The following is a 24,694-nucleotide window of genomic DNA, read 5'->3' as shown; positions in this document are numbered from 1 at the left end:
GGGCTGAACTCTGCCCATTGCCCCCTTGGTATGTGTCCTCAAAGTCTGGTTCTGTAGAGGCAATGGGCTCCCCCAGGGGAAAAGTCCCTCCATCCCCACCTCTGACTAACGCTTCTCACATGTATCCCACACTTCTTAACAAGGCCTTTGGGATGTCTCGTTAGAGAAAAAAAAATTGTTAACCTACATTGTTCTTAAACAAGGTTAATTCAAAAGTTATATGAAATATGAGCATTTGTCATATATATTAAAATGAAAGTCCACTGGGTAGGAATTTATGGGCTTCACTATCAAAGAGACAGAATAATTACAACAGTAATAATAAAAGAAGCTTCTGAACTTTCACTATGTGTTAGCACTGTGTATTTCCTCAAGGATTATTTCAGTCATTCCTGACAATGCCACTGGTAGGCAGATATTAATATTCCCATTCCATAGATGAGCCAACTGAGGTTTGCTTCCTCAGTGAATCATGTCAGCCCAGGATTGCTTTTCCTTCAGGAAGAATTTTTTTCAGAGGAGGAGTTCAAGTCTCTGTGTCAAAAGAACTTCTGGTTTCACCACCACCACCATCACTATTAATTCAACAAACCATGTCTAACGCTGGCAGATGATACAGCTTAGGATTCAACAGCAACCTTCAATAAATGTCTATTTAGTATATGACTACCAACAAAAGGCTGGTTTTGGTTTTGTTTTTAACCCCTATCAACTTCCAAACAACATAGAGCTATAAAAAAAAAAAAAACAAAAAAAAAAAACAAAGAGAAAGAAAGTCACTGTCCTCAACAGGTCAAAAATTGAGACTAAAAATCTGTTTTCCTCTGAAATATTGGAGGTAAGTAATAACACCTAGGATTGCAGTTTTTAAACCTACTTTACAAAATTGCTCATTTTTACAGCTACACTTTCCATTTTAATTTTTTTTCAATTGGTCATTCAGTGGCCAGAATAAATGCAATACATTATCTGAGGAATACATTCATGTGAATAATATATTACCACCCTTAATGAAATACCACATGCTAAAATTAATTAAAAGGACACCTTTTAACACAAGACCTAAGGGGAAATGGAGAAAGAAAGCACATTCCCATCTATTGTAGAGAGAAATTATTTTCTTCTTGAAAGTCACTGTGTGATACCTATATTGACTCTTATAATATTTGTTTTACTCATTCAAATTAATAGTGTAAAAGGCAATTCTGTATTTGTGAGCAGTCTGTTGTGCTCATGTCCAACAGCCAATTCACCACCATGCGATAAGTATTCTGGGCCTAACCCTGCCCCCTTTCTTATTTTCCCTGGACTGGAGTTTCCTAGAAGACACGGTCTGTCCAGTGCTGATGGCCCAGAGAGAGCTGAGTTTCCCTCTCTGCTCCACAGGTAATTTGATGATCTCCTACCCCTACTTCTTATCCCTGCACCCAGGACCACTCTCTAATCCTACCCACTGCTTCCTCCCTTCCCAAGCACAGTCTCCTCTCCAATCGCTTTGCATGGTAAACACCCTCTCCTATATTCATGATATATTTTCTGAACAATCTCTCCAACTTCTCTTCTTACCTAAAGCTTGGTTCTCACCTAAAAATCAGTGTCCCTGGCTGCCTACAAAATACATACAAAAATACACAAGTCAATATACACATTACATACAATATACATATATCAGTGATCTCTTACATGTAAATCCTGAAAAGGTGAAGGACTATACCAAGAATCCATAAATATGTGTTCTTGATAAATAAGGATGGCATTTCCATTGTACACGGGACTTTGGGTGTCCATGCACGGTCCACGATCCAGTGCTTGGTACATATGGGTGCTTATTGGGTATTTGTTGAATGAATGAAAGTGTTTGCTTCCACAAATTTGAATATCAAAAGCTGTGTGGATAGGGATGAAAAGGCAGATAGATAGGGAGAGTGGGGAAGCTACATAAAAAGTAATATGTGTGCAGAAAAACCAGCTTACCACATAAAGGCTTTCATGGAAATACAGTCCCACATCATAAAAGTTTCCATCGTGCCTCGCTGGATGGGTTCTAGTCTTCAGCTTCTCCGTTTGCCACCACTGTAAGACACAGCCACCTAGTCGACCAAGCAGGGACACTTGGAGGAGGTAAGAGCCTTGGGGAGCCTTGTTCTTGATGCCCCTTATGCATTTCATCTGTATTTGAAAAGGCTGAGGCGACTGAGACTGCTCAACCTAAAAAAAAAGGTGGGGTTCTTGAATTACACAGGAACTGCGTAAAACCACACAATTAGCCACAATGCTCTTCTCACAGGGAAAAAGGAGACAATTATTTTTAGTCAACCTGTAATTGTCAGGTATTAGTGAAGATAACAGAGGAGGACACACGATATATAATTAGGGGGTCAAAAGGCAATCCCACCGATTATGCGAGGGAAAGTTTAGCCAATTTTTAAGCACGGTATGTTAATGATCTGTGACATCAGAGCCATTTATCTATTATAATAGGAAAGAATTAACAGGAAACTAACACTTCTGAAACCACACAGCATGCCTGAGATATCTGAGATGGGTGACCATAAGAAGTTAAGCTCTAAATTCTGAGTTTGAAAGGTGACAGCCCTTGTCTCTAACACCAATCACAGACCATGTGCCACGTTGATGCGTGAAGGGCAAAACAAGTCAGGCTAACACCTCTCTAAATACTTTTATTCAATTTAAACGTGAGGTCAACTTAGCCTATCGTCTTCAAATGGGGGTCTAAAAACATAAAATAAAGGGGCAAGGATGGCATTTGGATGTGCTTTAACCTAAAACAACATAAATTGCATGTAACTGAAGAACACATGTCAAGAATATTTTACAGGATACGTGAATTTCATTGCTTACCTTCAGCTTAGAGAAATAGGCCATCTTCATTTTTAATAAGTGCTGAAAAGTCTATACAAATTGGTAAGAGTTTTAATGGACTATTGTTTCAGATTAAACAAAAATTAAACTGGGATTATTAATAACTCAAATGTCATTAAGTCATGTTTTCTATACTCACAAGTCCCTAATAGTCTTCAGAATAATTTGACTTAGAAGAATTCTCTATTACATTGTGCTTTAAGCAAAAATAATGTCATTTTTGGAAGCATGTTACTACTCTCTTGGCTACCTGAGTGAGTAGCACCACTCATTAATCTGCAAGCAGTTTTTAATCCTGCCTAGACTTTATTTTGCAAAAGATAATGTACATTTCCATATAGATAGTATGCTTCTGGAATCAAATCACAGTTAAATAAGCAGTGAAAGTTGTTAAACTTCTTTTGTTTTTTCATGTAAGTCATACTTAAAAACTAATCAGAACAACAATTATTTTTGGTTTAATTAGAAAATCTTAATTAACAATAAAGACTTAACCTTAATATTTTGGTTGCTAAAAATATTTTAAAAATTAACACCATGTGAATAAATAAGACAATCTCTTTAAACCTCAAGGCAGGGTTACTGATGCAGGCAGACAGAGTTATTAAACACATTCTAAATTAAATGCCTCTATGAATTTTATACTGAAATATATTGTGATAGTTTTGCATGCCAAATGTGACATTTTGTATTTTAGATTCATCTTCTGTAGTAATTTTGGAAATGTCATACAAACAAAGATTTTGTCATTTTCCAATGGAATTACTATGCATGGCCGCTTAGCCATCTCTCTGCTAGCTCTTGTGGTTGTTTAAGTCAGCAAGCCATAAAAAATCTTTATCTCTCTGAAACACAGCAATTTGGAAGATAATCGAATAGTGACTAGGGGGCAGAAATGCCAGTCTGAGGAATTATACCACAATCTCTCTTGCATTTACAACCTTCCTCAAAGCGAGTGTCAGATGAGTAGGAAAAAGAGATAGAAGATTCATCAAATCTCAAGCCTTGTCTCATTTGCATGGTGGCAGGCCTGCCTCATTGTCTAGTGAGGACCCAGCCTGGTACGATGGACGGTTTTGAGGAATTCCTATGGCTTTGCAATGGAGAGTTTTAGCCATTCCGCTCTAGCGTAGAATTCTCCCCCACAATATTTATTAAGACCTGCTAAAAATCTGTTTCTCTAAAGGGCCCTACATAGGAAAATCATAACAGGAAAGTGAGTTGATACAACTGACCTCCTCATTTAACGTTTTGCATCCGAGAAAAAGTCATGAGAGTCTCACCTTCCAGCAAGTTCCTGATGCTCCCTTTGATTCATGAGTTACTTCTGGGAGGGTAGCAAGCTTCGCTGTGTTGTCTTCTTTACAAACATTTAGGTCTGCAATTAACGGTTGACTTGGAGCTCTGCACAGTTACAAGAAGAGAGGAGATAAAAGAAAAAACTTGACAATGGAGTATAATGAACAGGTTTGCCTTTGGATTCACAGCACAATTTGATGTTTCCCTTAAACATTTTTTCAGATTAACTGGGAATTAGGTAAATACCGCATTACAGATGCTGCAGTTGATTCAAGTCAGGGACGTGAGTAGCTTTTGAAATGTGACCCTATAAAATGTAGGACTCACTCTTATTACCGTGTTTGCCCAAAAATAAGACCTAACCAGAAAAGAAGCCCTAGCATGATTTTTCAGGATGATATCTACTGAACATAAGCCCTAATGCGTCTTTTGGAGCAAAATTAATATAAGACCAGATCTTATTTTCGGGGAAACCTGGTAGCTACTGATCTCCCAACAATTAAAATATGGCTTGTTTCAGAAATTACCAGAAGATGAAATATTTGTTAAGATTTGTTGCCACTTCATTTTCTACCCTACCCCTCAATCTTATACATTGTCAGAGAGACTTTAGGAAAAAAACTCATTTAAATAAATGAATAGCTGATATGAAATAAATTTCCTTTTTTAATGCAATGGACAGAGATCAAGGTCTATTTCGACCTTCACAATGTTCCCCAGGCTTTTCTTCGCTTTATTTGAGGTTTGCTTTGTTTTGTTTTTTAGCTCCACAAGTCTTAAAATCATTTGCCTGCTTTACCAAATTCATTTGAATTAAGAAGAATCTTGTATTTCACTTCTCCTGATTTAAGCTTAATTCCATGAGCAGGGCCATCTGTGACAATGACTGTACCCCCACCAGAGGAATGGCCTTTTTGGATCTCACAGCTGATTTAGTTTCCTGTGATAGAAATGATTTCCCTTAATTTGGTTAGAGCTACATTGACACAAGGGTTCATTAGGACACCCATTTACTGGCAATTCAATTTCAAATTAAATACACTTTGTTGTAAATTTTATTACTTTTAAACTACTGTATCTATTGTCTTTAATGGCTCTATTATACAGTTATGAAGGTAAACAGATTTCATTAGTAAACATAAACATGTTATGTTAACCACAGTGAGATAGTTTCCTCAGTTTATTTGTTTATTCCCTTGGCAAGAATTGTAAGGCACTTATGAAATATCCTGAAAACTTAATCTAAATAATTAAACACTGAATTTATGATTATCATCCTAAAGGGGGAGGGAACAAAAAAACCCAAGCAAACAAGGTCCTTGATTTCAATTTCAGTTAATTGTAATTAAAGATTTTCTAAAAATACCTTCCTAAGTTAAAAAGGAACACAACGCACATAAAAAGATTAATACACAGCTTCAACATGATACCAGCTATCTAGAGATAAACCGAGCTAGTCGTGTCCCCTGGGAACAGTCATACCCTAAATGAGGAACCAGACCGAACATCAGCTCACTTTGGAATTAGGTCCTACGTCATATTATTTTCTTTTCTCCTCTTATATAGTGCTTATATCCTTATTTTTCACAGTTGGGCAACTAGCCACAATTTTTTTCCTTTACAAAATAAGGTTGATGCTATGAATATTATTTTGTAATCTATATTTTCTATTTGTTTATTATGGGCATTTTCAATGAGATTTTTTTTCTACAGCCTAATTTTTAGTGATGACCTAGTACTCAATTCTAAGGTTCTATCATAATTCATTTAAATGATCCCTTATTGTTGGATATTGAGGTTAGTTCCAATTTTTCACTGTTTCACTATAATTAACTCACTAGCATATAATGTCTTGTAGACCTCTCAAACTAGTTTTCTGGTAGGAAGTTCTATCACTAGAAATGTTGGGCATGGGAGGCATGCTATTTTACATCTCACTGATCTCTACCTTGAGCATTAAAATGACACCTCAGCGATGTATAATTTTGTCCGCATGACCTATCCTTTTAGGCACTGAATAGCCTTCACAGAGAGACAGATTCCCCTCCAGTTGGTCCCTTATTTTCACTGCCAGCAGGAGTAGAAGCTAAGTAAAATGGCGACAAATAAACAGCACTGATATACAACAAGGTTTTTCAACCTCTGCACTATTGACATTTTAAACTACATAATTCTTTGTTGTAGGGGCTATTCTGTATTTTGCAGAATGTTTAGTAAGATCCCTGGCCTCTGCCCGCTAGCTGCCATTAACAGACCCTTCCCTAGTCTCAGTCATGACAATCAAAATTGTCCCCAGACATTGCCAAATGTCTCCTGGGGCAAAACTGATCTCTGTTGAGAACCACTAATGTACAGTTTTAACTAGTATTTATTGAGTGCTTATCATGCTCAGGGCCAACTTTTAAAGACATTATATTTATTATCTCATTTAACCTTTAAAGTAAACCAACAAGGTATGGTTCCTGCTTAACTGGAGAGAAACTGATGCTGAGGAATGTTGAACGTCTTGTTTGAGCTTGCATAGTCATAAAGGTAAAGCCTAAGGTTCCAAGTGAGACCATCTAACTTGGGGACCCCTCTGAACCTATACCCGTTACTACTGCATCTGCTATAGTGAGATGGAGGAGCAGCAACTGCCACATCCAAATCTTGGAAGTTCCTACACTGGACCAAGGATTTAGGTATTTTCTGAGAGATAAGACATGGCTCCCAGCCATACTACCATTACTATAATGCCCCATCCCCAAACTGTCATATATGGATGAAGGGGCACAAATAAATCCCAGGAGAAAATAAGGTCATGTTTCCCACAGACCTGACCCTTCAGTGCATCAGACTACTGGGCGACTATCACCTATAATTTCACCCACATTTAACCCATAGCCAAACGAAGAAAATAAAACAAAATGCATTAAATCAACCATTAAAAAACATACTTCTCAAATTTATTGCCAGCGTTTAAACACGACATAGGAATGCATTGATTGACTTCTTCCCCTTCAAATTTCAAATCCTGCATGAAAGAGAACAGAAATAAAATAAACTGGATTCAAACTACACTTGAAACAGCTATGTAAAAGTTGGCTTTTCTAAGACCAGGCTATGCTGATTCTTAAAGGTTAAGGTTCTAGGAGGCAAATGAGAACACAGGAATTATCTTTTGTAACCACCTTATTGTGGAATCTGACTTTTCTCACTCTGCTTAGTTACTTATCAACCAGGAAGGTAGAGAAAATAGTAAATAACATTTAAAAAGAAGGAGACATGTTTAGTGGATGCCAACCCAGCTTTCTCTCCTCTTTCTATTTCTGTCTACCAACCCCACACATACACACACACATGCACGTGAACACATACCACCTAAAGGTACAGTTTATGACAAAATGTAAATGGACATATGGCTGGATGTGTAGAATGGTAAAAATGTTAATAGTAATTGTGATCATATATCCTTTATCATCCAATCCAAGACATTCTAGGAGTAAAAAGGGAAATTTAATTATTCTAGGACAACAGGCATAACCCAAGACTTTGCCATGCAAACTGTAATGTATAGTAACCCTATTAATAATACTCCTCCATATGTTCTGAAAGGGTATCCTTTATAAGCAAGTATCAACCTATTTAGTAAAGATGAATGATAAGAGAGAGAGGTTAGAAGCTGCAGTGCTTTCTAACCTAATCCTGGAAATAACATACCATCATTTTTGCTGTATGATACTGGTCACACAGATCAACTGTGGTACAATATGGAAGGGAATTACACAAAGGTTTGGATAACAAGAAAACAGGATCAAGGGTCCATAGCGATTATGAAATCCAGACATCTCAAGGGTCAGCTGAGGCTGGAGGATCTGTCTCCAGGAGCAGTCACATGTTTGTTGGCAGGCCTCAGTTCCTTGCTAACTGTCGGCCAAAGGGTTTGGTTTCTCACCACGTGGGCCTCTCCATAGGCTACTTACACAGGGCAGCTTGCTTACCCCAGAGTGAGAGATGAAAGATTGTAATTAGAAATCCTCCACACATATCCATGAAAAAATATATAATATATGTAGGAAATCCCAAAGACTGTAACATATTGATTTAAAGGAGTTACCTTGCCAGGGTCGTGTCAGCAGTAAATGTCCTGTTATATATTGTGCTTGGCTTAGTTAAATACATTTCTTAATAAAACTCTGCCAAAAGGGCCTCTAAATAGATATGTGAGATCAAATAAAACAATCTGTTTCTATTCAGTAGATATTTTTCAAGTTTATCACATATTAATTAGAGTAAGACTTCATAATAGCTATGCTAATCTCCATTTATTGAGCATTTACACCATAGGTATTATATTTCAATATCTCATTCTACAAATATTAATATTTATTGTGGGTTTGCTTTATGCCAGATATTGTGCTAGAAGCCAGGGATACAGTGGTATACAAAAAAAAAAAAATAATAATAATAATACTATGCCTGACATTAAAAGCCTTCTTTCTGGTGGGCATGATAAATAAAAAAATAAATAAACTTGAGACAGGAATAAAACAATGGCAAGTACAATAAACACAATGGAGGAAACAATCCAAGAAATACTATACAGAATATTTTAGGGGACAAAGTTGTGAGGGAAAGTGGTAAGGGAAGACAGTGAATTTTAAAATGAGAGCTGAGGAAAAGAACAGTTTAGCCGTGCAGAGTGGGAGAAATTAATTGATCCAGGCAGAGAACAATCATGTGCAAAGGTCCTGAAGTAGGACATGGTTTTGCATATCAAAAAACAAACAAACAAAAACCTGAAAGAAGATCACTGTGACTTAAGTACAGTTACAGGGGAAAATATTGGGAACTTGGACTGGAAACATTTACCCATGAAGATACATGTGCTCCGATGTTCACTGCAGCTTTATTTATGGTGGCCAAGACACGGAAACAACCAAAGTGTTCTTCGATAGATGATTGGATAAAGAAGACGTGGTGTATATACACAATGGAATACTATTCTGCCAGAAGAAAAGATGAAATAGTGCCATTTGTGACAACATGGATGCATCTTGAGATTATTATGCCAAGCGAAATAAGTCCCACAGAAAAAGTCGAAAACCATATGATTACACTGATATGTGGGATATAAAACTGAAAGCAACAAAGGAATAAGACAAACAGACAAAGAAAAAAAACTCACAGTAACAGATAATAGTTTAGTGGTTACCAGAGGGTAAGGAGGGAAGAGGGTGGTAGATGAGGGTAAAAGGGATCAAATATATGGTGATGAAGGAGAACTGACTCTGGGTGGTGAACACACAATGTGATATACAGATGATGTACTACAGAATTGTACACCTGAAACCTATGGAACTTGACTAACTGTCATCCAATAAACTTTAATTAAAAAGAAACATAAGGAAGAGCCTGATCCCACTGGACCAGCAGGTAGTGCTAACACATCTATATGTTATGTGCAATTCAGAAACCAATAAAGGGTTTAAGGAAATGAGTGATATTGTCTAATTTATATATAACTGAAGATGAAATTTTGAAAATATTAAATGCATGTTTATTTATTCCTCTTTCTTATAAATCATGTTTCTCAGCAAAACCTAGCTATTTTAGCTCCAGATAAACAGAAAGGGGAAATGCCTTCTCAGTGTGAGAAAAAGCATTAGAAAGAAGTCACACCCAGAAAGAAAGACGAAGCAGGGAAACTTCCCCCTTTTGTTTCCAAAGGATTGCAAACGAGAAGGAGGTAAAAGTAAGGGAACCAAGTAGTCAATTGCCCACATATCTAGGCTTCTCCCCACCCCAACCTTTCCTCTCCGAGGCAGAAATCCTACAGGAGTCGCAGAATGTTGAGGAGAAATTCAGGAAAAGACAGGTTATGCCAGGCTCCTATTGAAAACTCTGAGAAGAGACCATGTGGTACCAACACAGTAGGTATGATGTTATTGATTCAAGTAAAATGGGTGTCTTATTGTGGTTAATCACAGAGAAAACCCAAGTTTAGTGTCTGCATCAGTGAGGATTCTAGTAGAAACAGGTGCATTCTCAAAATTAGATGATTCCAGGAGGAAGGTTTATTTATAAAAGTATTATTACAAAGCTGTGGACTTACAAGTAGGCTGTTTCCACTCCTAGTCTTGAAGGGATGAGGAGAGAGAGTAATCAGCAGACTGGGGAAAGAGAAAGAGTCATGCAGAGTCTTCTACATCGAGTAGAACAATGACGGTGAGTGGAGGGATAGACCAGTTCAATGCAGCCTTCACCTCACTGGGAGAGAGGTGTATCACCTGACTCCTCTCTTCCCTTCCTCCTAACCCATATCAAGACTCCCCTTTGTTGGAAAGCAAGCAGAAGCCAGAGGGCACAGGAGCCCTATGGATGTGTCCTTATAGTTCAGCCTCTTGTAGCAGAGACCACAGTGGATTTGGGCTAGTAAGTTCCCAAGGAGCAGATGGGGCAGGTAGAGCTAGTTGTGGGGCGAACCACTTGGCTGAACTATGAAGTTTTGCTGGTTAATTAAATGAGGAAGATAAGGGGAAATAAAGGACCGAAGATGAATTTCAAGTTTCTGGCCTAAGTGCAGTAGGTAGACTGTGGTGCCATTTACTGAGATTGGAGAGAAGGGGGATGTAATGCAAACAGGGTTTTGAGGAACAAAATGTAAGCTTCCATGTAAAACATGTTAATTTGAGCTGTTTTTGTGATACCCACATGATAATGGTAAGTAGGACTGAGACACATGAGTCTGACAGTACGAGGAGAATCAGAGCCTCTGGCTGTCACCAGCAAGAAGATGGAATTTGGGTGATGGGAATTAATGAAGCCCCCCTGATAGACACTTCTAAGCACTTTTGCAGACATTATATAATTTAATCCGGTAATCTGGGGTTTAGACAGCATAAGGCTATTGCCCAAGTTTACAGTATGTGGTGGAGACTGGAGCCAGCTCTGTGGTGCCAAAGCTCAATTCTGAACTTGTGTCACTGGTATTTAACATAGTCACATTGTCTTCCTATAGGTTACATTCACAGGGTGACAGTTTTTTCACTCACTTGACCCCATATATTTTCTATTACAAGGATAATCAATATCTTTATGAAAACAACTAAGGATTGGATCAATGGATGTATATGGTCCTTTGGAAGTGAACAGAAAATGCTAAACAGTAAAAACTTATTTAATCTTATGAAATTTTTCTTTTCACCATCCATTTTCTAAGAAAAGATCAAACAGAGAAAGCATGGTTTGCAATGACAATGAATTTCCTCATAGAACCAACGATTTTCAAATCCTCTCAAGTACCTGAGAATTATTTATTAATAGTTACTGAACTAATTAAAATTTATCTCTTCATTAAAAAAGATTTTATCACAAAACTTTATTATGTAACAATTATTTCATGCAGTTTTAGTCATATTTCTTTTATATAATAACTCTTCTTTTATATAAAATTTGTTTCAAAATATTTCACAACCATTTCCACCATATCTTATTAGTCTAAGTAAGTGATAGTTCGCTATGTATGGGGATTACACAGAGAACAATTTGACAGTAATTATCAGTAAATATTGTTGATAAACCAGAAATTAAGATAGTAATGGTCTACTTATTCACCTAACATGTAAACAAAATTCAAAATATCCCGAACTAGCCATCACTAAAGGATTTACATATTGATTTTCCAAAATTATTCATTTTGATTTCCCTGGCCTAGACCACCTTTTCTAAGAGAAGTGTGTAAAAATTACACAAGAAGGGCAAGATTGTTCTCGATACTTCTTGCTTTAAAAAAATAACACAGCATCATCACTCCAAATGTTGCTAGATTTTCCATATCTATACGTTTTTGAAAACCATTTCTGGTTCCCTCTCTTTATTGACAAACAACAAAGGCACCAAAGAATCAATTTAATTCTGCAAATTGTATAGATGCCTATTTCTCATTTTATCTACAATTGAATGCTTTACTTGAATATTTTTATTTAAACTCATGGTCTTCTTGCCTGTGGTAATGGCTAGCATAGGGAAGAGGGAAGAAACGAGGGACATAATTCAATATTAGCTACCATTGGTTGAGTAGTTATAATGTACTAGACACTAATTTAAGGACATTATATATAACAATCCCCTGAATCCTCACATTAAATATTTCAGATAGATACTATTATCCCCTTTTTACAAGTGCAAAAACTGAGTAACCATAAGCTTAGATCAACCCTAGAGAGATGGCTTCCAAATCTCACGATCCTAATGCCTAAACTAATGAATTCTGAGTTGTCTATTGTATGATTATATAATAGATAATTTGAACCAATTCTGTTTACTCAGAAATAATGGCTAATAGGCAAACATGCCATATGGGAAATCATCATCACACTGCAATAACATGTTTAGAAATAACAGTAAGATTTCCTAATAACAACAATATTTCCTAAGTCTATATGAAAAATCATCTCTATACTAGAATGCCATATATCAAATTTATAAACCTCAGCAGATATCAAAACAGTAATATTAAAATTGCGTTTGATTTTAATGTCAATGTTACAATTTTCTTCTAAAAATTAAAAATTTAAATCTTGCATGAAAATGTATGATGTTCTACATTTCTATGTAGCAATGCTCTCTCTGGTGATTTAACTGTTTTAACTCTCTCTCAGTTTCCAAAAACAAAACAAAACATAAAAACACATGTTTAAGTACACAGGTACCAGCAAATTTAACAAATGTTATCTGTAAACATATATATCAAGAACATACATGTATGATATAATTAATAATTCTACTATGATGATTGAAAATGTAAATATGTCACTGAAATAAAAAATCAAGGTCTGAAATCATAGGTAAGACTAGAATTATCCTTAGAAGTGCACAATTTTATTAAAAGGATTCACTTGAAATATAGCGTTCATAAAGTGACTTAGATTGAGGGATTAACCTGTAGGCACCAAACTAAATAATAATATGAAATAATGCCTTGGAAAAACAGTTTAATCTTGTCAGATAAAATCTATAAAAACGTTCAGGTACTTTAAACTCCACATTAAGTTTCTCAAATACCAGAGTAAGGAGTGAAGACACACTATGGTCAAAGAAGAAACCCTCAAAATTATTTCTCCATGTGTAGATCATCCTTGAGGGACTTGACACACTGTGATGTCAAATACCTGCCAATATTGGCTGCATGGTATTTTTTTTTTTTTTTTACCGTTTATATCTTTTACTGAACAAGTCAGAAAACATCAAAATCTCAAAAAAGAAACAAAACGCAAAAAAAGAAAAAAAAATTGTAGTCCCCAAATATAGAAGTGAAAGGAACGTTTTAATTTTTATCATGAAACAATGAAAGTTATCTCAAATTTGCCTTTTCATTCTATACTACTTTCTACTCAGAGCTAATGGAGTCGCATCCCAGGCCCTTACATAAATGGGTTTTCTGTTAATATGTAGGGGGATATGGAAACAAGAAATGGGTTAAGAAAGGATGTTATATAATTCTAAGAAATATAAAATCAAACATGAAACAAATATTTGGTATGATCTACAGTAGATATAAGACCTGAGGAATAATGAGTACACCTCTTTACAAACTCATGAAAGCTTTCATAACTGGCAAATTCCCTAAATTTATTTAATTGTTAATCCATTTTTGATAATAGCTTTATTGAGCTACACCTTAGAGTTGTGAGGGGAAAACGATATGTTTCTGATATTAAGTATAAAATCATGCTTTGTATCTTTCACCTAGAGGAAAGTTTCTACCAATAGCCTAGTACCATTAAAACCATTTCTACACGTATCCTGTTTTTTAGTAGAAACTATTTTAGGGCAACAAAATAATCACAGTTGGTCAAAGAAATTTCTACTTTACGGAAGAATTATACCTAATAAATTTAGGTAAAATGATAGACTATAAATCCATAATTTTGTAATCCTTAATGAAATTACTGCTTCAGGCAAGGATTACCAATTGAAATAATAACCCTAAAAAGTGAATAATTGATAAGGAAGTGAATATCATTTCATACCGAAGTAATATGACACAGACCTTTTTTTGTCTCAAGGGGTAAACAATAGATGGATCAAGCTACCATCACCCTAAACCAATGATCAATTTTAGCATTATAAATTATACAAATCAGATATTATTTATCTCTTTATGTATCAAAATATGGAGTATACAATATCGTCTCTGATGTATTCCAGCCAAATACATTTATCTTGAATCCAATCAGCACTTTTAGATCAACTTCCCTGTAATTGGAAGTACGGAGAAGAAGAGAAGAGGCTAACATCCCCAGGATGAATGTCTATGGTACATCTAACCCAATCAGAATGCCAGGCTTGACTTACGAATGCAATGTGTGATTCTGATTGGGTGCTGGTTTGTACAAACATCTAATAAAGGATATTTGAGGAACAATTGGTGAATTTGAATGTAGGTTGGATATTAAATAAAATTAAGAAATTACTATGAATTTTATTTACTATGTTGATGATTTTGGCTCTGTTCTCATTTTTTAATGGCATAATGAAGTTACCTATTTTTGACTGGCTCTGCATGCCTCTTACAAAACTGACATAATCATTTATGAGCTCCCCCTGTTCTTAGGCATGTCCAGTGAGATGGCCAGTAGTTTCTTATTTTGAAGATGCCATCAGAAAATGATGTTTAGTGAACCCCTTCCCGGAGCACTGCTAGAACTAGCTTGGGGAACTGGAACCATGAGAATAAGTTTACATATTTTATTTCTGACTTAACATTTTAAAATATTATAAAATGAATTTGAGGTTGTCAGAGTAGAATGTTGGGTTAAAGAGTGCCAAATGATAGTACTTCATGATTATACCCTAAAGTTCATCATCTTTACTTTAAGCATAATTTCTTAAAGGCATAATTCCTTTCTCTAAAGTAATCCTGCTGCCTAGATTCTCTTGAGTTGACCCAAGAGAGGACAAGTGTGGCTAGAGAACCTATTAGTGCACTTAAGAATATTTTTTAAAATATGAATTTCAAGAGGGAAGAATTAGGCACCAGAGTCTCCTATGCATGCTCTCTGATTGAACCTTTTTCATAGATATTGCCTTCTTGTGAAAGAAATGGAAAATTAAACAGATGTAAAATCATTGCCATAGTGGTCACAGTAATTCTTTAAAAGCTCTTCATCATCCTAGCAAACGTGCTATATCTGTGAAGATTTATGAACAGTAAAATGAGATTGAGTCGTAACTAATAATTTTCTTTTTACCTAATCTAAAAAATATATCAAAAATTCAATGCTTCCGGTTCCTTTCAGAAAACATCTATGAGTCTATAGTAAATATTTTACAGGAAATATGTTCCAAAAAAATGGAAAAGATTTTTAAATGTTAATTATTCACTACATTGCGAGATTTTTTTTTTCATATTTAACAAATCTCAAAGTCAATGATGTAAATTTCAATCCACACTAACTACCTTGAAGGTATTGGAGCCTAGAGAAAGTAACAGCAATAAGAAAAAAAACGCATTTTAATATCAAAAATATTTGATAGGTGATTTTTCCACTACAAAAAAAGTATATATTCTGAAATGATACTACTCAATATAAATGAGAAAATAGTGTGTTGGGGGGTTTCTTTAATATTTATAAGTACATAAATTTTTTTCCTCGAGGATTGTGTTTATGAGGATTTTCAAACATATGGGATATTTTGTTGGCACTATATTTATCTCCCCCTTTGCATCGAGATCATTTATCTCAAGACTTCCTTAATACTTTCTATTATTTTCACTAACAATTCTTTTAATATAGAGCTTAATGTTCATTGGGCATAAACCAGGCTGCTAGTCCAACTTGGATAGCATGGCTATTGAGGGTTTTATCACAGAACAAGGAGAATCCTTGGAAAGCTTCAAGTATGGAGAGCTTTTAAGTGAAATAATAGAACTAAAACATGGAGCAAGATGAACAGAGGAGTGAAAACAGATTCTTCCAAATCATAGATAGAGATTATTTATAAACTATTTTATAGAACCAAGTAAAATCTTGGACCCTCTGGCATGTATACCAAATAAATGAGAATCACTTTAAATAATGGTCACACACACACACACACACACACACACACACACACACACACACACACTTATGTGTTCTAGTAGTTTTTCAATGCCTTCAGTTCACACAAAATGACTTTTACATCTTAGGTACTTCATAAGCATTTCTTTAACACTAAGTTAACATATATTTCTAAGTCCCCATTATATAGGGGACATAAGAAAAAGTGTTAGTCCACAAGACAGTTGTGCATAAATATGTGACAAGGTACATTTGAATAATAATACAACAGTATAGGATCAAATGAGAATTCCTGACTAATATAGTGAATTGTTATATAATTTAATAGCTAATATTAAATTCTTTAATTACACATAACAGTTGTGGCAACATTGTTTGATAAGAATTATTATTCCTATTTTTTTGAAAGTGACTACCTTGAGAGCTTAATTGAGTCTGAGACTCAATATGTCATAAGATTTAGACTTTATTTAAATCCATTATTCTCTGACTGTAAAACCCAAGTTCGCCCACTACACCATGATGCTTCCCTCAAAAAAAATAATAATAATAATTAGCTGAGCAGGGAACACCTATGAGAAGCTATTTTAGGTTTTTGACTAAGGAATTGAAGTTATCTTGAATTGGAGCAAAAAGAGAACAAAAGCAGGAAGAATGGCTGAGATTCTGTTAAGGTAGCTTATGCTTGACATTTGTTATCTGATAGGCATTGAACTCCTTTAGTAAGAGACATTAGGTTAATATTATGTTGGTGCAAAATAATTGCGGTTATTGCAATTATTTTTAACCTTTTAAACTGCGATCACTTTTGCATCAATATAGTATTCGCGTAATAGTTCAGCGAGGAAATTTAAAAGAATGCATTTATGCGAAATTATGTTTTCTTGTAATCACCTAGGGAAAAATCCTGAAAAGATCAGATATTCACAAACCTCTTTTATAGTTAAGATTTTTAGAAAAACAGTATCTTCTGAGGTAATTTCAGGGGGGTTCCAAACTGCATATGCATGAGCTCCAGATCAGAATCCACTTTTCTTCCATCACAGCCTACTCCACTCTTTCTCATTCTTAAAATTCTTGTTTCTGCATTTCTAATTCCCATCATTCAGCTACTAATCTTTCAAAATTGTATATTAATGACAAAAAAATGAAGATACCTCAAATTATACAAAAATTTTATAGGTAACTATGATCATTACAACCTGCTAAAAGCAGTAAAATGACATTTTAGGAAGAAGGAAGAAAGAGAAGGCCAAGAATGGGAGCGTGCCCCCCAAAGAACATTAAAAAGTTATTTTCATGACAGCGCAGAAATACATACTTTTAATCCTTACAAAAAAATTATTGTTTCTGGACTTTAAGTATTTTGGGGGTGCTCACCCAACCCCTCACAGAGCCTTGTACTCAGGAAGCTGAAGCCAACCCCAGCCCTAGGCTGGAACAATTGATCCAGGACTGAGCCAATCAGCATGATCTGAGGTTGGAACCCAATGAGGAGTTCAGAAATCAAACACCTGACCTATGATGTCCACTTGGGTGGAAACACAGAGCATTTGAAACATGAATAAGAAAAAACATCACTAATGGACTTTAGCAACCTAAAATCATTCATTTACTTATTCATTAATTTACAATTTCGGTATCTGTTCACTGTTTCACAATATACTGAGCGCTAAATGACGTTTAAATAGGACCTTGAGGCAAATAAGCAGATTAAAACTAGCCCTGAGGAAAATTACAAAAGATCCTAGATGGCTCTAATATTGTGATTTCTCTTGACATAAGTGCTATGGCTCAATTATTAGACGGGACATATATTCTATCAGAAAATAAATCCCATTTGTTTATTTTTCCTTTTGTTTCCCTTGCTCAGAAAAAATATATCAGAAAAAAATATTACTGAGAGCAATACCAGAGAGTTTACTGCCTATATTTTCTTATAGAAGTTTTATGGTTTGGGGTCTAACCTTTAAATCTTTAATTCACTTTGAGTTTATTCTCATACATGGTGTAAGAAGGTGATCTAGATTCTTTTTTTCTTTTCTTTTTTTTTTTTTTTGCATATCTGTCCAGTTTTCTCAACACCATTTATTGAATAGACTGTCTTTACCCCATTTTGTGTTCTTTCCTCCTTTCTCATAGATTAATTGACCATATAGGTGTGGGTTTATTTCTGGGCTCTCTATTCTCTTCCACTGATCTATCTGTCTGTTTTTATGCTGTTTTGCTTACTATAGCCTTGTAGTATAGTATGATATCAGGTATTGTGATACCTCCAATTTTGTTCTTCTTTCTCAAGATTGCAGTGGCTATTCAGGTCTTTTATGCTTCCACATATATTTTAGGATTATTTGTTCGAGTTCTGTGAAAAATGTCATTGGTATTTTGATAGGGATAGCACTGAATCTATAGATTGCTTTGGGTAGTATGGACATTTTAATGATATTATTCCTTCCTATCCATAAGCATGGTAGATGCTTCCTTTTTATTGATTTTCTTCAAATTCTTTCTTCAATGTCTTATAATTTTCTGAATACAAGTCTATTACCTCTTTAGTTAAATTTATTCCGGAGAATACATCAAAATGGCGGCGTGAGGTGAGCCTCTGTAAAGCTCCCCTGGAATTTACAACTAATCGAACAACAATAACTCCACAAAGGACTCCCTGCACAGCAGACAGGCAGGACGAATAGGCCCACTACTGAATTCACCGAAAGGTGGGCGAATTGCACGAGTGGGGGGAGGTGGGAAGGGCGAAGTGCGGAGATGGAGCCCTGCGGGCGGGCACAGGACGCAGACCTGGCTCAGTGCTCCGAGCTCGCTGCATCCCGGAGCTACCACATCTGACACAGAGGGAAGAACTCAGACTGCTAGGGCTCCGCTTATGGCCCACAGGGCTGAGGGGCAGCATATAACACGGCTGAACCCAACGCTCACGGCAGAGACCTCGGAGAAAAGACTGAGGGAAGAAAGCTGAAAAAGGTGGTTTAAGCCCTCACTGCCGGGCAGAGAACGGAAGCCTTAGGCACTGAGACGAGCCGCCCCCTCCCGACCCTCCCAGAGCTCACACCGCCCCCACCTGGCCGGTGCTAGAAGCGGAACAGTAGCGGTGTCAGATCAAAAGAACAGAATGTTTGCTTTTCCGAGAACTGTGGACCACAGACACAGATTCGCAGCCCAACTAGTTCCGGCAGAGGGGAGGGAGCTGTGGAAGCAGGAACGGCTGTGGTGGTGGTCGCTGCCATTGCTCTGGGCCACCTCTCACAACTCACCCCACCCCTGACCCCAATTATCTGGGTGGATCCCTGCAGGAGTAAACAGAACTGCTGAAACATAGGGGCTCTGAATCTGGTGGAGGAAGAGCGTTGGAACTTCAAAAGTTCTCCGCATACCCACACGGACACTGCGCCCTGTGACCCAGGCAAACTTTTAACAGAGGAGAAGCCCGTCTCCCAGAGAATCCCCCCATTATGTGAGAAGCTGGAATAGTGCACAGAACACATAGAACTACCGTGTGAGAGAGAAAAAAAAGACTGCAGTCGGAGAGAAAATAAAACATTCTACCAACTAGTATTGGAAAACAAAAGAAAGACCTCTTCCTATCAACCTGTTGCAGAAGCCACTCCTGTAGATGTCTAGGAAGAGAAATAATAAATCAGTAATTGCCATGAATAACCAAGGCAACAAGACAGCTCAGAAAGAAAGTGAAAACTCTCCAGAAAAGTAAATTAAAGATATGGAAATATGTGACTTAAACGACACTGAATTCAAGATTGCAGTTCTGAAAAAACTCAACGAGATGAAAGAAAACACAGAAAGGCAGTTTAATGAACTCAGAAACGCAATCAAAGAACAACATGAGCATTTTACGAAAGAGATTGAAATTTTAAAAAAGAACCAAATAGAATTTCTGGAGATTAAGAGCTCAATAGAAGAAATTAAGAATGAAATAACCAGCTTAGGTAGTAGAGTTGACCAGATGGAGGAAAGAATCAGTGACATCGAAGATAGAAACCTGGAAATTACACAGATGCAAGAAGAAAGAGACTTGAGACTTAAAAGAAATGAAAGAACCCTACAAGAACTTTCTGATGGAGTCAGAAATATAATAATGGGCATACCAGAAGTAGAAGAAAGAGAGAAGGGAACAGAGAATATATTCAAACAAATTGTTGATGAGAACTTCCCAAACTTGTAGACAGAACTGGATCCTCGAATCCAAGAAGCAAATAGAACACCTAATTACCTCAACCCCAACAGGCCTTCTCCAAGGCACACTGTATTGAAGTTGTCTAAAATCAACGACAAAGAAAGAATCCTCAAGGCATCCAGGGAAAAGAAGACGGTAACCAATAAAGTAAAGCCCATTAGATTATCATCATATTTTTCAGCAGAAACTCGACAAGCCAGGCGGTAGTGGAACCAAATATTCAAATTATTGAAAGAGAGAAATTATGAGCCAAGAATAATATATCCAGCAAAGATATCCTTTAGATATGAAGGAGGAATAAAGACCTCTCCAGACATACAGAAGCTGAGGAAATTTACTAATACACCACCTGCGCTACAAGAAATACTAAAGGAGGCTATTCGACCACCACAAAAGGGACAATTTGTGACAACCAAAACAGGAAAAGGGGGAGAGTAAAGGCCTGAACTGGAATATGGGAATGGAGAATGTAGGCATGCTGAAGAAAATGGAATACTCTAAATATCAAACGTTATTTTACATAAACTTAGTGGTAAGCACTCAAAAAAAAAATTCCAGAACTGAAATATATACTGTAATAAAAGAAGAAACAGAGAGAAAAATCATAGAATCCCACCACACAGAAATAATAGACAACAACAAAAAGGCAAAGAAACAATGGAGACACAGTCTTACAAGAAAACTAAAGATAGAATGATAGGAAATCTTCATATATCAATAATCACCCTAAATGTAAATGGACTGAACTCACCAATAAAAAGGCACAGAGTGGCAGATTGGATCAAAAAACTAAACCCAACCATATGCTGTCTCCAAGAGACACATCTCAGCTACAAGGACAAGCATAGACTCAAAGTGAAAGGGTGGAAATTGACACTCCAAGCAAATGGTACCCAGAGAAAATCAGGTGTAGCCATAATGATATCAGATGAAACAGACTTCAGGGTGAAAAAGACAACAAGAGACAAAGATGGACATTTCATAATGGTAAAGGGGACTATACAACAAGAAGACATAACAGTCATCAATATTTATGCTCCCAATCAGGGAGCACCGAAATATACCAAGCAACTACTAACAGAACTAAAGGAAGAAATTGACCAAAACACAATTATACTAGGTGACCTAAATACATCACTGACAGCTATGGATAGATCATCCAAACGAAAATAAATAACGAAATAGCAGCCCTAAATAACGCATTAGATGAAATGGACGTTATTGACATATATAGAGCACTTCATCCTAAAACATCAGACTATATATTCTTTTCTAGTGTACATGGAACATTCTCAAGGATAGACCATATATTGGGACATAAAATCAGCCTCAGCAAATTTAAGAAGATTGAAATCAAACCAAGCATATTCTCTGATCACAAGGCTTTGAAATTGGACATCAACTGCAAAAAGAAAGCAGGAAAAAACACAAATACATGGAGATTAAACAACATACTTTTAAAGAACGACTGGGTCAAAGAAGAAATTAGAGGAGCGATCAAGATACATAGAAACAAATGAGAATGAAAATACATCCTACCAAAATTTTTAAGATGCAGCGAAAGCAGTTTTAAGTGGGAAATTTATAGCATTACAGACCTATCTCAAGAAACAAGAAAAATTCCAAATAAATAACCTCATGTTACACCTTAAAGAACGAGAAAAAGAAGAACAAGTGAAACCCAAGGTCAGCAGAAGAAAGGAAATAACAAAAATCAGAGCAGAACTAAATGAAATAGAGAACAAAAAGACAATAGAAAAAATTAATGTGACAAAGAGCTGGTTCTTTGAAAAGATTAACAAAATTGACAAACCCTTGGCTAGACTCACTAAGATAAAAGAGAGAAGACACTAATTAACAAAATCAGAAATGAAAAAGGGGAAGTTATCACGGACACCACAGAAATACAGAGGATCATCCAAGAATACTATGAAGGACTATATGCCACCAAATTCAATAACCTAGAAGAAATGGACAAGTTCTTAGAAACATATAGCCTTCCAAGGCTGAACCATGAAGAACTGGAAAATCTAAACAGACCGATCAACAGTAATGAAATTGAATCAGTCATCCAAAACCTTCCCAAAAGCAAAAGTCCTGGACCAGGTGGCTTCATTAGTGAGTTCTACCAAACCTTCAAAGAGGATCTAATACCAATCCTGCTCAAACTCTTCCAAAAAACTGAAGAAGACACAGTACTCCCTAACTAATTTTATGAGGCCAACGTTACCCTGATATCAAAACCTGGTAAGGACAACACAAAAAAAGAAAACTACAGACCAATATCTCTGATGAATACAGATGCAAAAATCCTAAACAAAATTCTAGCAAATCGAATACAACAATGCATTAAAAAGATCATTCATCACGACCATATGGGGTTCATCCCTGGGGCACAAGGATGGTTCAACATCCACAAATCCATCAATGTGATACATCACATAAACAAAGGACAAAAATCATATGATTATATCAAGCAATATACAGATTTAATGCAATCCCCATCAAAATCCCAATGGCGTTTTTTAAAGAAATAGAACAAAAAATCATCAGATTTGTTTGGAACCACAAAAGACCCCAAATAGCCAAAGCAATCTTAAGAAAAAAGAACAATACTGGAGGTATCACACTCCCTGACTTTAGCTTGTACTACAAGGCTACAATAATCAAAACAGCATGGTATTGGCAGAAAAACAGACACATAGACCAATGGAATAAAATTGAGAACCCAGAAAGAAAACCACATAAATATGGACAGATAATTTTTGACAAAGAAGCAAAAAACATACAATGGAGAAAAGACAGCCTCTTCAATAAATGGTGCTGGGAGAACTAGATAGCCACGTGCAAAAGAATGAAACTGGACTGCCATCTGTCACCATGTACCAAAATTAATTCAAAATGGATCAAAGACTTAAGCATAAGACCTGACACAATAAACTGCATAGAAGAAAACACAGGTACTAAACTTATGGACCTTGGGTTCAAAGAGCATTTTATGAATTTGACTCCAAAGGCAATGGAAGTAAAAGCTAAAATAAACGAATGGGACTATATAAAACTTAAAAGCTTCTGCACAGCAGAAGAAACCATCGACAAAATAAAGAGGCAACCAAATGAATGGGAGAAGATGAATGAATGGCAAACAGTGCCTCCGATAAGGGGCTAATATCCAAAATATACAAGGAACTCATGAAACTCAACAACAAAAAAACAAACAACCTAATTGAAAAATGGGCAGAGGACCTGAAAAGATATTTCTCCAAAGAGGACATACAAATGGCAAATAGACATATGAAAAAATGCTCAACATCACTAATCATCAGAGAAATGCAAATAAAAACCACAATGAGATATCACCTCACCCCAGTCAGAATGGCGATCATCAACAAGACAAATAATAACAAGTGTTGGAGAGGCTGTGGAGAAAAAGGAACCCTCATACACTGTTGGTGGGAATGCAGACTGGTGCAGCCGTTATGGAAGGCAGTGTGGAGGTTCCTCAAAAAATTACAAATAGAATTACCATATGACCCAGCAATCCCTCTCCTGGGTATCTACCCAAAAAATCTGTAAACATCTACACATAAAGACACGTGTGCTCCAATGTTCATTGCAGCTTTGTTTACGGTGGCCAAGACATGGACACAACCAAAATGTCCTTCGATAGATGAATGGATAAAGAAGTTGTGGTATATATACACAATGGAATATTATTCGGCAGTAAGAAAAGATGATATAGGAACATTTGTGACAACATGGATGGATCTTGAGAGTATAATGCTAAGCGAAATAAGTCAGACAGACAAAGCAGAGAACTATATGATTTCACTGATATGTGGCATATAAACCCAAAACAACAAAAGAACAAGACAAACAAATGAGAAACAAGAACTCATAGACACAGACAATAGTTTAGTGGCTACCAGAGGGTACGGGGGGTGGGGGTTGGGAGATGAGGGTAAGGGGGATCAAATATATGGTGATGGAAGGAGAACTGACTGGGTGGTGAACACACAATGGGATTTTTAGATGTAATACAGAATTGTACTCCTGAAATCTATGTAATTTTACTAACAATTGTCACCCCAATAAATTAAATTTAAAAAAAAATTTATTCCTTGGTATTTTTTCCACACATTTGTAAATGGGATTGTTTTCTTAATTTCTCTTTCTGATAATTCATTATAGATATGTAATTGATTTTGGAATATTAAGTCTGTATTCTGCTACTTTATTGAATTGATTTATCAGT

At 36.2% G+C, this 24,694-nt stretch overlaps 1 protein-coding gene across 1 annotated transcript in view; it reads right to left on the bottom strand.

The window, feature by feature from the left end:
- The window catches only part of LOC117027123 (uncharacterized), a 252,524-nt gene that overhangs the window by 151,937 nt on the left and 75,893 nt on the right, over nt 1-24,694 (bottom strand). Inside the window, 2 exon segments of the mRNA XM_033114510.1 lie at nt 1,975-2,208; nt 4,167-4,287. Of these exon segments, the coding sequence (XP_032970401.1) occupies nt 1,975-2,208; nt 4,167-4,287 (355 nt within the window).

Source organism: Rhinolophus ferrumequinum, chromosome 9 (assembly GCF_004115265.2).
Source record: "Rhinolophus ferrumequinum isolate MPI-CBG mRhiFer1 chromosome 9, mRhiFer1_v1.p, whole genome shotgun sequence".
In the NCBI taxonomy this organism is placed as follows: domain Eukaryota; kingdom Metazoa; phylum Chordata; class Mammalia; order Chiroptera; family Rhinolophidae; genus Rhinolophus; species Rhinolophus ferrumequinum.
This window is presented reverse-complemented; position numbering and strand designations above follow the sequence as displayed.